Consider the following 15409-nt stretch of genomic DNA (forward strand, 5'->3'; position numbering starts at 1 on the left):
TTCTTTTTACCTCATTTTAAAAAATTCTTTGGAGGAACAGTATTACGCTGAAAATTCACAGCAGTTGTCCTTAAGCTGTTAAAATTAAATATGGATTCATTTTATCATAAGCATATTAGTTATATTTTTTAATTTGCTTTTTATTTCTAAAGTATGTTAATCTTCAGTAATTTGAATTGTGCTATGGGCTTTCTGTTTTAAAGAATACTTATTGCTTGTTAAATCCATTTTTTGTTCTGATCTTATATATATTCATAAACAAGATATATTTTCTTCTACGTTAAAGGATACAGTAATCTCTGTGCACAGAACTCTTAAAATTTTCATTGAAGATTTCAAGTAAAAGGTTATGATACTATTAGGAAAGTTAAGTTGAAATAATGTAAATGTCTTATTTGTTAAAATATTAACAAAAAATGACTTATTGTGACTTATTGAATAGTTGACATTTAAATACGTTCTTGTTCCTATGATTTCCTTTTTTTTGTTTGTTTGAGACGGAATCTTGCTCTGTCGCCCAGGCTGGAGTCCAGTGGCGCGATCTTGGCTCACTGCAAGCTCCGCTTCCTGAGTAGCTGGGACTACAGGCACCTGCCACCACACCCAGCTAATTTTTTTTTGTATTTTTAGTAGAGACAGAGTTTCACCATGTTAGCCAGGATGGTCTCGATCTCCTGACTTTGTGATCCACCCGCCTCAGCCTCCCAAAGTGCTGGGATTACAGGTGTGAGCCACTACACTGGGCCAAGTTCTTATGATTTCCTTTAAATGTGGGTAGTATAGATTAAATATTTGAGAATTGATTGCATGGTTTGCTTTATAAATTTTAAATTGTGTATTTGATACTATCCGTTTTCTTAGTGAGTTCAATGATCTGAATTCTGAATTAAATAATTTTCATTATATTTAAAGTTATTCTTGAAAAATATTGAGAAGATAGGAAATGTTATTAATCTATAACAGTTATGTAGTTTGATTATACTATCAGTCGTTTCTTGAAATTTAAGTATTTTACAAGTATGAATACAAGTAAAGATAGGACTATATATATGTTCCTTAGATTGTGTCTGTGTGTCTGTATGTATTACTTAGGGATATTTGTATGTAAATACATGAAAAGAAAGGTCTACTTACATTGAAGCTGGGTCTCCCCTTCTAAACTCTGAGCCTTTTTATAAGTGTATTTTTGCCATTTTTTTGGATAATTCTTCAGCCTCTTTGGTTATCGATAGTTTATTTTGTTAATTTTCAAGGTACAATCTCAGAGGTCTTTCATACTGCTGTAATTCCATAATGACTTCTAATTTTTATAAATGTAGAATTTTGATCTTTAAATATGACAGTAGCAAGACACCCAAGTCATACAATTGTTCAATTCCCTGATGCTTTTCCTCCTCCTGCTACCCCTTTTCCTCCTCTTTCTTCTCCCTTCCCTCCTCCTCCTTTTCTTCCTCTTCCTCCTGAGAATTTAAGTAGAATTTATGGAATTTCTTTGGAATATTTAACTATTTTTGGAGAAGACTAATTGATGACTGACCCAAGTGAGAATGTTCTTTACCATATGTATCAATAGTTCTCAAAGTATTGTGGGAGATCTTTTGGGGTCCCCAAGACCCCTTTTAGGGAGTTTATGTTGTCTTTCATTTTCCAACTACACACCTGCTGGAGGATTCTCTTCACATAGCTCAACTGAGACAACGTATCACAACAGGTCAAATGCAGAAACAAATATGGGAATCTAGCTGTTCCTCTAGATACTAAAAAGATTTGTAAAAATTTGTAACAGTGTCACTCTTCTCATTAGTTCTTTTTCTGTTTTGGAAAATGTAGTTAGTTTTTATTAAAAAAATTCTGTCTATGTTATCTGTGTAGAAGTTTTGTTATAGTTATTTTAAAGTAAATGAATATTTTAAAATTTAATATCTAATATGTAATTCTTGATAGGTATAACTCAGATAAATAAGTGCTGTCTGGAGTACTCAATAATTTTTAATAGTATAAAGTTTGAGACATTTTGTAGAATTCTATTCTCAGAAATTTTCAAATATGTTAAGAATTAATATAAAAAAGTTCTCTTGCTATTATGTTAGTATACCAAAATATAGTCTAGGATTAATAAATTTGTATTCCTTTTATTTAGATCTTAATGTCACGAGGGATTAATATTAGGTTGGTGCAAAAGTAATTGTGGCTATACCATTACTTTTAATGGAAAAAACCGCAATTACTTTTGCATCAACCTATACCGTTATGTTAACTCTCACATATCATAATGCTAATGGATTAAATTCTTAAACAATTTTCATTACTTTTAGACTCAATTACTAGGTCCCAAGAAAAAGAGCTGTTTGTCATTAGTGAATTCCCATTCTCTTCATGTACACATTTAATTTTAGTTAGAGACCCAGGCTCCTTGTACTCAAAGCCATGTCTACAGATTATCCAAGCCAATATATTTGACTTAATGTGAATTGAGGAGTCGATGAAATGAAGCCCCAAATAAAGTAACATTTAAGTTTTAAGACTACTTGGATTTCATTGTTTATTTTTTTGTTTCTCACTGGTCAACTAAAGTTGTCAAAGGAACTCACATTAAAACAGTTCAAAATTTGTCAGGATACTTAATTTTAATATGTGGTTTAGCACTTCTTTGCAATTCAACATTTAATTAATTCTTAAGTCTGGAAAGTTTTATGTCCTCAACATCTTTCATATCCTTCTCTTTACCTTCATCCTCACTTAGTCTACCTTAAAGCTACCCTCTTTCTTCTCTCATCTGAGCTACTGCATGCTGCTGGTACTATGCTTCCTTCTATTCCCACCTAAAAGATGTGTCTAATGCAAATTTCAATTTATCTCCCCTCTACATAAATTCCCAATGTGTCTACCCTTCCACCTGCCTTTGCCTTCTTGATATGCTTCCTGTTTAGCTTTTCCACTTTATCTTTGACCCTTTCTCCGTAAGACCCTGAGCCTTAATGGATTGAATTGTCACTCCTTGTTTTTGCCTCAGATGTTTTCTTGCCTTGAATATTGGTTTATCTTTCTTTATCTGTTGTATTTCCTCATCGTCTGTAAAGTTCAACCTAATAGTCTCCTTAACATAGCCTTCATTCACCTGTCTAAGGCAAGGGAAATACTCTTCTCCATTGTGTATCACTTCACCTAGCAGATTTCTATTGTTGCAACCATAACACAATATAGAATCCTGTCTACTTAGAAAATGTCAGCTTTAGAATGTTCATAGACAAAATGAAGCTATGTGCTAGAGCTACCATTGTTTGTCCTCAACAGATTCTGGGACACATGTGGCTAGAGTAATTTTTGATCATTCAGCAGTCTACAAAGTGAGACCATATTTCGCTGGTTTGTAGATTGCTTGCTTTTTTGTGCTTATTCTGTGGTGTTTTGTTAACCTCATAATTAAGTTAGTTAAAAGCCATAATGAGAGTTGTATATAATGTATAATAGGGATGAAAGTGCAACTTAAATTTCTTAAGCATACATAATGGTTGCATGTATGATATCTGTGGATACATGAGTAGGATTTTGTAATCAAAATTTGTAACAAATAAAAGAGCTTCTGTATTATAATGTTTTGTTTTTGCTAAATGAACCTTTCAATTCCTTAAGACAGAACTGTCTTATTCATGTTTAATTCCCAGCACCTTTCATGGTACCTGGTACATGGGAGATGTTCACCAATTATATGTTGAATAAATATCCTACGTAAAGGTAAAAGAGATATTCATGATCACATTAGAGCTTGGAAGGGATGTGTGTGTGTGTGTGTGTGTGTGTTGTGTATAAATGCAGAAGAACAATAAATTAAGGTGTATTTACAAGCTTATACATTTTATTGTACAGTATAAATAAGAACCAACACAGTTTAAGGTGGTTGTATTTCTGTTCTGTGGGAATGCTTCAAGGTGTGTGCATGGTACACATTCAGGAAGACACAGAATGCAAACATTTATTTGAAAGGGCAGGAATCTGCCAGGTGTGTTGCAACTGTACATACAACAAACGTCCTTTAACCTGCCCCAATGCTTCAAGGTGTGTGCATGGTACACATTCAGGAAGACACAGAATGCAAACATTTATTTGAAAGGGCAGGAATCTGCCAGGTGTGTTGCAACCATACATACAACAAACATCCTTTAACCTGCCCATAAGTGTCTTTAGAAATGAGAATAGATACACCCTCCTGCAGTCTCTCTGTCTTCCTTTTCCTGTTTTCCAAGTTCCTTCCAACAATCAGCCTAAAATATCATTTTCAAATTTATTGACCAAAAAAACTGAGGTAGCATTTATTGTTGTATAATAAATGTTCACTTCCAACTATATTTTGCCCTCACCTTACAATTATATATATTTCCTGTGCTGGTAACCAGCACACTGCAAAGACTTGAAGGTAGACATCTTGTACTCTGCTAGTTTGGTATCTCCCATGACATTTGATATGGCATCCTGTACTTCTTATGTAATGTCTTTTTAATAATCTTTGGAAGAATAGTCCAGTTTTTTTTTAATTTTTAATTTTTGAGGATACATACTAGGTACATGTATTTATCAGGTACATAAGATATTTTGCTACAGATGTACAATGTACAATAATCACAGGGTAAATGGGGTTCTATCAACTCAAGCATTTATATTTATATTACAAACAATCCAATTATACTCATTAATTTAAAAATTACTATAAATTATTGTTGAATGTAGTCACTCTCTTGTGCTATCAAATACTAGATCTTACTCATTCTGACTATATTTTTGTACCCATTAACCATCCCCTCTCCCCTCCCCAGCCTCTGGTAATTATTGCTGTAGACTCTGCCTTTGTGAGTTCAATTGTTTTACTTTCTAGCCCCCACAAATAAGTGAGAACATGTGAAGTTTGTCTTTCTGTGCCTGACTTATTCCACTTACACAATGATGTCCAGGCTCATCCATGTTGTTGGAAATGACAGGATCTCATTGTTTTTGATGGCTGAATAGTACTTTATTACATATATGTACCACATTTCCTTTCTGCACTCACCTGTTGATGGATACTTAGGTTGCCTCCAAATCTTAGCTATTGTGAATAGTGCTGAGATAAACACAATAGTGCAGATATCGTTTCGATATACTGATTTCCTTTCTTTTGAGTATATTCTTGGAAGTAGGATTGCTGAATCATATTAAATAACTCTAGTTTTTTTGGAGAGCATCTAAACTGTTCTTTATAGTGGTTGTACTAATTTACATTTCCACTAACGGTGTACGAGGGTTACTTTTTCTCCACATCCTTGCCAGCATTCATTATTGGCTATCTTTTAGATAAAAGCCATTTTAACTGGGGTGAGATGATAGCTCATTGTAGTTTTGATTGGCATTTTTCTGATAATCAATTATGTTGAGCACCTTTTCATTTAACTGTTTGCCATTTGTATATCTTCTTTTGAGAAATGTCTATTCTGATCTTTTGCCCATTTTAAAATTAGAGTATTTTTTTTCTTTAGAGTCGTTTGAGCTCCTTATATAGTCTGATTATTAATCCCTTGTCAGATGGATAGTTTGCATATATTTTCTCCCATTCTATGGGTAGTCCCTTCACATTATTGATTGTTTCCTTTGTTGTGCAAAACTTTTTAACTGATGTGATCCCATTTGTCTATTACTTGTCTTGGATGCCTGTGCTTGTGAAGTATTGCTCAAGAAATTTTTGCCCAGACCAGTGTCCTCAAGAGTTTCTTTTGGGAGTTTCTCTTAGAAGGTCCATGGTTTGAGGGTGTAAATTTAAGTCTTTAATCCATTTTGATTTGATTTTGTGTATGACGAGGGATAGGGGTCTAGTTTGATTCTTCTGGATATGGATATCCAATTTTCCCATCACCATTTATTGAAGACACTGTCTTTTCCCCTAATGTATGTTCTTGATACCTGTGTCAAAAATGAGTTTACTGTAGATGTATGTGTTTCTGTATTCTCTTTTCTGTTGGTCTATGTATCTGTTTTTATACTAGTACCATACTGTTTTGTTTACTATAGCTCTGTAGTATAATTTGATATCACATAGTGTGATTCATGCAGTTTTCTTCTTGTTCAGGATAGCTTTGGCTAATGTGGGACTTTTTTGGTTCCATATAAATTTTAGGATTATTTTTTCTGTTTCCATGAAGAATGTCATTGGTATTTTGATGGGAATTCCACTGAATTTGTAAATTGCTTTGGGTAGTATTGACGTTTTGGCAGTATTGATTCTTGTAATCCATGAACATGGACTATCTTTTCGTTTTGTTTCTTTTTCTATTTCTTTCATCAGTATTGTATAGCTTTCATTGTAGAGAGATCTCACTTAATTGGTTAAGTTAACTTCTAGGTATATTATTTGTAACTATTTGTAAATGTGGTTTCTTTCTTGATTTCTTTATCAGATTGTTAACTGTCAGCATATAGAAATGCTACTGATTTTGGTGTGTTGATTTCATATTCTGCAGGTTTACTGAATTTATCAGTCCTTTTGGTGAATAGGTTTTTTTCCAGTATAATATCATAGCATTTGCAAACAGGGATAATTTGACTTCTTCCTTTCTGATTTGGATGCCCTTTATTTCCTTCCCTTGTCAGATTGCTCTACCTAGGACTTCCAGTACTATGTTGAATAATAGTGGTGACAATGGGCATCCTTGTTATGTTTCAGATCTTGGAGGAAAGGCTTTCAGTTTTTCCCCATTCAGTGTGATGCTACCTGTGGGTCTGTCATATATGGTGTTTACTGTGTTGAGGTATGTTTCTTCTATCTCCATGTTTTTTGAGGGTTTCTATCATGAAGGGATGTTGAATTTTATCAAATGCTTCTTTCAGCATCAATTGAAAGGATAATATGATTTTTGATCTTCATTTTTTGTTATGATGTATCACATTGATAGATTTGCATAAGTTGAACCATCCTTGCATTCCAAGGATGAATCCCACTTGGTCATGATGAATGACCTTTTTAATGTGTTGTTGAATTAAATTGGCTAATATGGTGTTGAGGATTTTTGCGTCTATGTTCATCAGGAATATTGGCCTGTAGTTTTCTTGTTTTAACATGTCTTTGGCCTTGATATCAGGGTAATACTGGCCTCATAGAATGAGTTTTGAAGTATTCCCTTTTCTTGTGTTTTTTAGAATAGTTTGAGTAGGGTTGGAATTAGTTCCTTTTTAAAATGTTTTATACAATTCAGCAGTGAAGCTATTGTGTCCAGGGCTTTCCTTTGCTGGGAGCCTTTTTATTATGGCGTCAATCTTGTTATTGGTCTGTTTGGCTTTTGGATTTCTTCATGTTACAATCTTGGTAGTTGTATGTGTCCAGGAATTTATCCATTTCTTCTAGGCTTTCCAATTTACTGGCATGTAGTTGCTCATTGTAGCCTCCAATGATCCTTTAAAATTTATTTGATATTGGTTGTGATGTCCCCTTTTTCCTCTTAATTATATTTATTTGAGTCTACTTTAAAAAAAATTTTTTTTTGGCTAATGTTTTGTCAATTTTGTTTATCTTTTCAAAAAACCAACATTTGTTTTATTGATCTATTGTATCGTTTTGTTCATTTGAATTTCATTTATTTCTGCTCTGATGTTTATTATTTTTCTTATATTTATTAGGTTCTGTTTACTCTTACTTTGCTAGTTCTTTAAAATGACTCATTAGGTAATTTATTTAAAGTTTTTCTTTATTATTGGTGTAGGCACTTGTAGAGAGCCGGCAAAGAGATCATGACCAACTCAACATTCCAATGGAGGGTATATGATCAAACAGCAAACTGTTTATCATGAATGTAGGATGTGGGCAAACTTATGACTGCGCCTGCCACCAGAAGGTTTGCTGAAGGCAATCACTCCATGGTGCCGTGCTCGTTGAGGTTATCTACTGGGACATCTATAGCCTATTGTTTGAAGAATGCAATCTTGCAAACCTGCTGTAAATCAAACTGCCGACTGATAGTCACCCGACAATCACCTCCTCTTCTCGCTATCTCTTTTACCGAATAAATATGGAGGACTGAAGAAGCTTATGGCCCTTGTTAACTAGAAGCAAGGAGTCCCCTGACCCTTCTTCCAAATATACTCTTTTGTGTTTGTCTTTATTCCCATGTTCGTCATCCTTTGTTCAGTCCCCCAAGGTCCATGCAGGTGGCAAAGTGGTGCCCCAACAGGGACTTGAGGACATCGGCAGGTACTTACAGCTAAAAAATTCCCTGTTAGTACTGCTTTCACTGTATCTCATAGGTTTTGGTATGTTGTGTTTCCACCATCATTCGTTTCAAGAATTTTTTCAATTTCCTCTCTGCTTTTCTCATTCAGGAGCATATTGTTTAATTTCCATGTGTTTGTATAGTTTCCAAAATCCCTTCTGTTACTGATTTTTAATTTTACTGTAGTCAGAGAAGATACTTGACACAATTTCAGGGGTTTTTTTTATGTTTTAAGATTTGTTTTGTGGCCCAATATGCCAGGCCATGTATATCCCAAGGATAGAGATAGTCTGTTTTTGAGAATGATGCATGTGATAAGGAGAAGAATGCGTATTCTGCAGTCATTGGAAGAAATGCTCTGTGAAATAGCTATTTGGTTCATTTGGTCTGTAGTGCAGATTAAGTCTGATGTGTCTTTGATGATTTTCTGTCCTGATGATATGACCAGTGCTGAAAGTGGGGTCTTCAAGTTTCCAGCTATTATTGTATTGAGGTCCATCTCTCTCTTTAACTCTAATAATATTTGCTTTATATATCTGGATGCTCCACAGTTGGGTGCGTATATATTTACAACTATTATAACTTCTTGCTGAATTGATCCCTTTATCATTATATAATGACTTTCTTGTCTCTTTTTACAGTTTTTGTCTGAAATCTCTTTTGTCCAATTATAAGTATAGCTACTCCTGCCCCTTTTTGGTTTTCAGTTGCGTGGAATATCTTTTCTATTCCTTTATTTTCAGTTTTAGAGGTGCAGTGTGTTTCTTGTAGACAACAGATCATTAGGTCTTAATTTTTCATCCATTCTGTCACTCTATGTCTTTTTATTGGAGGTGGTTTTAGTCCATTTATATTTAGTGTTATTAATGATAAGTAAGGAGGAAGCCCTTGCCATTTTGTTATTTGTTTTCTGGTTGTTTTGTGGTCTTCTCTTCTTAATTCCTGTCTTCCATTTAGTGAAGGTTATTGGTGGTATGATTAAATTTCTTGCTTTTTATTTTTTGTGTATCTGTTGCATGTTTTTTGATTTGAGGTTACAATGAGGCTTGCAAATACTATTTGATAACTCATTATTTTAAGTTGATGACAACTTAACATTGATTACATAAACAAAAAAAGCAAAGAGAAAACTACTGAAAACTCTCCACTTTAACTTAATCCTTCTACTTTTTAAAGTTTTATTATTTCTATTTATATCTTATTGCACTGTCTATATTTTGACGTTGTTATACTTATTGTTTTTGATCAGTTCACCTTTTAGTCTTTCTATCAAGGTATGAGTAGTTTACATACCACCATTACAGTGTTATAATGTTCTGTGTTTGTGTACTTACTATTACCAGTGAGTTTTGTACCTTCAGATGCTTTTTTCTTGTTCATTAACATCGTTTTCTTACAAACTGAAGAACTCCCTTTAGTATTTCTTGTAGGACAGGTCTGGTGTTGATGAAATCCCTTCCCTTTTGTTTGCCTGAGAGAATCTTTATTTTTCCTTCACGGATATTTGAGGTTTGAAGGATAATTTCATTGGATATACTATTTTAGGATACAAGTTTTTTTTTTCCATCATAACTTTAAACATGCCATACCATTGTCTCTTATCCTGTAAGGTTTCCACTGAAAAGTCTGCTGCCAGATATATTGGAGCTATATATGTTGTTTCTTTTCTCTTGCTGCTTTTAAGATCCTTTCTTTATTATTGACCTTTGGGAATTTGATTATTAAATGCTTTGAGGTAGTCTAATTTGGGTTAAATCTGCTTGGTGTTCTATAATCTTTTTGCACTTGAATACTGATATTTTTTCTAGGTTTGGTATGTTCTCTGATGTTATCCCTTTGAATAAACTTTCTACCCCTATGTCTTTCTCTACCTCCTGTTTGCCTCCTGTTTACCTTCCTCCCTCTTAACTCCATCCCTGCCTCTACCTCCTCTTTAAGGCCAATAACTCTTAGAGTTGCCCTTTTGAGGCTATTTTTTTAGATCTCATAGGCATGCTTCATTCTGTTTTACTCTTTTTTCTTTCTCTGACTGTATTTTCAGATAGCCCATCTTCAAGCTCACTAATACTTTCTTCTGCTTGATCAATTCTGTTGGCAAGAGGCTCTTATGCATTCTTCAGTTTATCAGTTGAATTTTCAACTCCACAATTTCTGCTTGATTCTTTTTAACTTTTTTCAGTCTGTTCATTAAATTTTTCTGATAGGATTCTTAATTCCTTCTCAGTGTTATCTTGAATTTCTTTGAGTCTCCACAAAAAAACTGTTTTGAATTATCTGTCTGAAAGGTTGCACATCTCTGTCTCTCCACAATTGGTCTTTGGTACCTTATTTAGTTTGTTTGGTGAGGTCATGTTGTCCTAGATGGAAATGCTGTGGATGCTTTTGGATGTTCATCATTGTCTGGGTATTGAAGAGTTAGGTATTTTATTGTAGTCTTCACATTCTGGGCTACCGATCCTTCTTGGGAAGGCATTCCAGGTATTTGAGGGGACTTGGGTGTTACGATCTAAGTTCTTGGTCACTGCAGCTGTATCTTCATTAGGGGGCACTGCAATCTCAATAATGTTGTGGCTTTTGCAGTCTTATAGAGGTACTGGCTAAGTTGTCTTGGATAAGATCAGGAAGAATTCTCTAGATTACCAGGTACAGACTTTTCCTTTACTTCCCCCCAAACCATGGGTGTTTCTGTCTCTGTGTAGAGCTGCCTGGAGCTGGAGCAGGGTTGATAGAAGCCACCCCTGTGGTCACTACCACTGAGACTGTGCTGGGTCTGACCTGAAGCCAGCACAGCACTGAGTCTTCCCCAAGGCCCATTCACTGTAAATCACTGCCTGGGTAACACCTATGTTCACTCAAGGCCCTAAGGCTCTACAGTCAGCAGGTGGCGAGGCTTGTGTTCTTTCCTTCAGAGTGGCAAGTTTCCCCTAGCCTAGGTGCATTCAGAGATGCTGTCTAGGAGCCAGGGCCTGGATTTGGAAATCTCAAGAATCTACCTGGTGCTCTATTCTACTACAGCTGAGCTAGCTCGCAACCCTCAAGACAAAGTCCTTCCTACTCTCCCCTTTCCGCAATCAGGGAAGTCTACCACCAGCCTAGGCCCATTGCAAATACAGCCTGGCTACCGCCAGTGTTCACTGAAGGGCCAAGGACTCCTCAGTCAGCTTGAGGTTGATCCTGCCAAACCTGGAACTCTCCCTTGGGGGCAGTAGTCTGCCCTCTCGCCCAGAGCAGGTCCAGAAATTCCATTTGAGTGCAAAGGCCTGGATTCAGGGACCTCAATGGGCCCGATTGGTGTTCTACCCAACTAGGGCCAAGCCGCTACTTAATCTGCAAGAGCAAGTCTCCTTTACTCTTTCATTTCTTTTTCTCAAGCAGAAAGAATCTCTTCCCATAGCCACCACACCTCTCTGTATGTGCTAGGTCACACCTGAAGCCGGCATGTCTCTGAGTCTCATTCACGACCTACAGCAAGTAGTGCCTGGGTACTGATGCTGATTATTTAGGACCCAAGGGCTCTTTAGTCAGCAGGTCATAAATCCTCCCAGGACTGGGTTCTTCCTTTCAAGGCAGTGGGTTCTCTTTTGGCTCAGGGAGTTTCTAGAAATGTTGTCTGGGAGCTAGGGCCTAGAATGGAGGCCTCAGGACTCTGCCCGGTGCCCTACCCTACTGTTGCTGAGCTGGTATCCAAATTGCAAAACAAAGTCCCTCTTTACTCTTCTCTCCTCAAGTGGAAGGAAGGAGTCTCTCCTGGAGTTGTGAGCTGCACTGCCTGGGGTTAGGGGAGGTGTGGCAGAAGCACTCACTTGGCTGCCCTGGCTGGTATCTCACTAAGTCATGTGCTCCTAAAGTCCACTGGCTCTGAGCCCAGCATAGCATCATAACTTGCCAAAGAATTACAGTCTATGTGGTGTAGACTGCCTTTCAAGTTTATTTAGTACCCCAGAACCCTTTAGCCCGTGGTGGTGAGGCTTTCTGGAACTCAGGTTCTGACTGCTGGGATGGGCAAGTCCCGTCTTGCTAGGGCTGGTTGAAATGCTCCCTCTGTGGGTGATGGCTGAGTTCTGCCTGGTGTTGCTTTCTGCCATGATGATGCAGCACTATTTTCGAATGTAAAAAATTCCATAATCACTACAGTCTCCCTCCCATAGGACAGAGATTTTCTCTCCATGCCACTTGGCCACTGCCAAGGGATGGAGGAGGTGTGGTGTCAGCAACTCAAGACTGTCTTTTCTGCCTTCTTCAGTGCCTCTTTCAGCAATATGAAGTTAAAGCCTGGTATTGTGATTACTCACTTGATTTTTGGTTCTTATGAAGTTGCCTTTTTGTGTGAATAGTTCTTCAGTTTGGTGTTCCTGCAGGGTTAATGATCGGAGGCTTCTATTCAGCCATCTTGAACTGCCTCCTTCCAAATTATTCTTCTTGAACTTTACAAAAGTAATTTTACATTCTACCCCTTTGTCAGGATTTTTCTGTAGCCCCAAAATTTGCCTCAACTCACCACTATTGTGAATGTCATAACAGCTATCAGTAATAAACATCAGTGTTGAATTTTGTATAGCACTTTTGGAAAGAATTTTTGGGGCAGCAAAGATCCTCTTTCCTCATTGGATTGCCATGTAAACATTCTGTGCATTCTGTGTAACCTGTTATATAACCATTACCAGCTTGGGAAAGAGAAGACAAAAGGAAAATTTGCTGCTGAGTTTCTGTAGGTGAGACTAGATCTGCTTATTCAAATAGTCAGCAAACAAATTAGTGACTTCTTGCCAATGCGAAGAAAATGACAGCACTCAAGAGACGATGATTGTTTTATTTTTTTAATTTTATTTTTATCGAGCAACACTTCATTCCATAAAATAGAATTAGTATTCCCTATTCCTTGGTATTTTTAAGAAACTACCAATTATTTGATTTATTTTGTACACTGACTTACATGATATGATAATGTTTATGGCTGTACTAATTTCATTTGTTGCTTGCTGAAATGTCTTCATTTTTCTAGTTTTAGGTCTGCTAAGATGTTCTGTCAGAATACTACATACAGTTTGAGTATCTTTTATCCAAAATGCTTGGGACCAGAGTATTTCAGATTTTGGATTTTTTTTCAGATATTGGAATATTTGCAAATACCTATCAATGATAATGATATTTGGAAAATATGATTTAGTGTTATTCAAGTACAAAGCTTGAGGATAGCCACCTGGGAAACACAGTCTCCAAAAGAATGAGTGAGTGTTCCAAAGTGGGGAAGTTTTCACTTATATAGGCAGAAACAGAAGTTTACAGGGTTGCAGCATTTTCCATACAAGGTCATTACATAGTTTGTAGTGATTTGATTGATTACAGCTTGCTACATTCCAAGGAAGATTGCTTTGACATTCTGCAAGGAAGGGCAGTGTTCTAAAGGGGTCTTGTCTTATCTCTGGTGGTATTCCATCTTTTGTAATCATTTTTAGGACAGTGATGAAGACATTTAATCTATAATCGAAGAAGCAGAAGTTGCAGCTTCATGCTATGTGGCTCAGGCCACATAGTCCCATTCCTCTCAAGCCTTAACAAATATAAAGTTCCAAAAGCTATAGGTTTGGATTATTTAGTTTTACATATACACTAAGATCTCTTGGGGCTGGGACCCAGTTATAAACATGAAATTCATTTATGTTCCATATGCACCTTGTACACATAGCCTGAAGGTAATTTTATATAATATTTTAAATAATTTTGTATATGAAACAAAGTTTGTGTTAAGTACTTGCATGTGGAATTTTTTACCTGTGGTATCATGTTGGTGCTTCAAAATTTTTGGCTATTGGACCATTTCAGATTTTGGATTTTCGGATTAGGGATTGCTCAACTTGTACTTTAGGTTTTGAGGGCCATAAGGACTCTGTGGCAACTAGTCAACTGTCTCATGTAGTGCAAATGCATCCATACATAATATGTAAACAAATGGGCATGGGCATGCTGTGCTCTAACAAACTTTATAAGAACTGTTAGCTGACCCCTGATCTAGTTGATAGACTGACTGACTTCCATGTGGAATAGTAGTGTAAGCTCCTGTTGTCACTAATTATTTTCTCCATAGTGTTTCTAAAAGTCATGGTAGTAAAATTACTGTATTTCTTTTTAAATGATAATTAAAAGCATTAAAAGGTCCATGCATTCTTTTTTCTTTTTTTTTGGTTAACATGCTATGTGCTATTGAAATGGCAAACCTACCTTCTTACTATCCTTTAGACAATCCAGTCACACTCCTGCTGCAGGGCCTTTGCACTTGCTGATGCAGATACCAACCGGAACATAAGACACTCTGCCTCTTTGTCTAGATTTATGCTCAGATAACAGTTTTATCAATGACATCTTCACCACCCTAAATACGTAGCAACCCAACTTCACATAAATACTTGTCCTACACTTGGTTCTATCGTTAGTCCTCTACTTTCTCCCCACCCCAAGGTACTTAGTACCATCTGTCATAGTATATGTTTTTTATTTAGTTATTCGTATTCTGTCTCCATCCACTTGACTAATAGGAGGACAGAGATTTGTTTGCTTTCATCTGCTTTATCCCTAGTAATTAAAATATTAATGGTTCCTGGCATATAACAGTCAACAAACATTGTTGGAAAAAAAATGAGTGGATGAATGAATGAGTCGAAGGCTTATCTATATCATTAATTAATGCTTTGATGTTTTCAGAATAAATAAATGCACATTTAAATTTCAGGAACGGAAAACAGTTCTTCCTTCAAAGCATGCAGTACCTGAAGTAATAGAAGACTTTCTCTGCAATTTCTTGATCAAAATGGGAATGACCAGAACTCTTGATTGCTTTCAGTCTGAATGGTAAACAATTATGTCGATAAATAGTTCTCTTAAAATTCTAACATTTAACATATACACTTTTAAGTGTCTTAGGAGACTTTGAAATGACTCAGCCTATGAAAAATGACTAGAAACTTTTCCCATCTCCAGCCCTGAAACCACAACACACACACACACACACACACACACACACACACACACAAATCAGAATAGCAGTTACAAAGACATTTTTATTAAACATCTTTCCCAAATATTTAAGTTTAAGTAATTTTTTAAAAATCAAGAAACTTGAATATCTCCTGGAGTTATAAAACACAAAGTTATTTTATGAAAACATTTCCTAATATTTTTGTATA

The 15409-nt window shown here is 36.0% G+C and overlaps 1 protein-coding gene across 4 annotated transcripts in view; it reads left to right on the top strand.

Moving 5' to 3' along the window:
• SPAG16 (sperm associated antigen 16) overlaps nt 1-15409 on the top strand; it is a 1150408-nt gene that overhangs the window by 14149 nt on the left and 1120850 nt on the right. For 3 of the 4 annotated variants that reach the window (XM_024243621.3, XM_054549801.1, XM_054549802.1), the window contains exon 4: nt 14956-15074. The exons of the other annotated variant lie outside the window; for it this stretch is intronic. In XM_024243621.3, coding sequence (XP_024099389.1) covers nt 14956-15074 — 119 coding nt within the window. The remainder of the gene's footprint in view (nt 1-14955; nt 15075-15409) is intronic. 4 annotated transcript variants of the gene reach the window in all.

Source organism: Pongo abelii, chromosome 11 (assembly GCF_028885655.2).
Source record: "Pongo abelii isolate AG06213 chromosome 11, NHGRI_mPonAbe1-v2.0_pri, whole genome shotgun sequence".
Lineage (NCBI taxonomy): Eukaryota > Metazoa > Chordata > Mammalia > Primates > Hominidae > Pongo > Pongo abelii.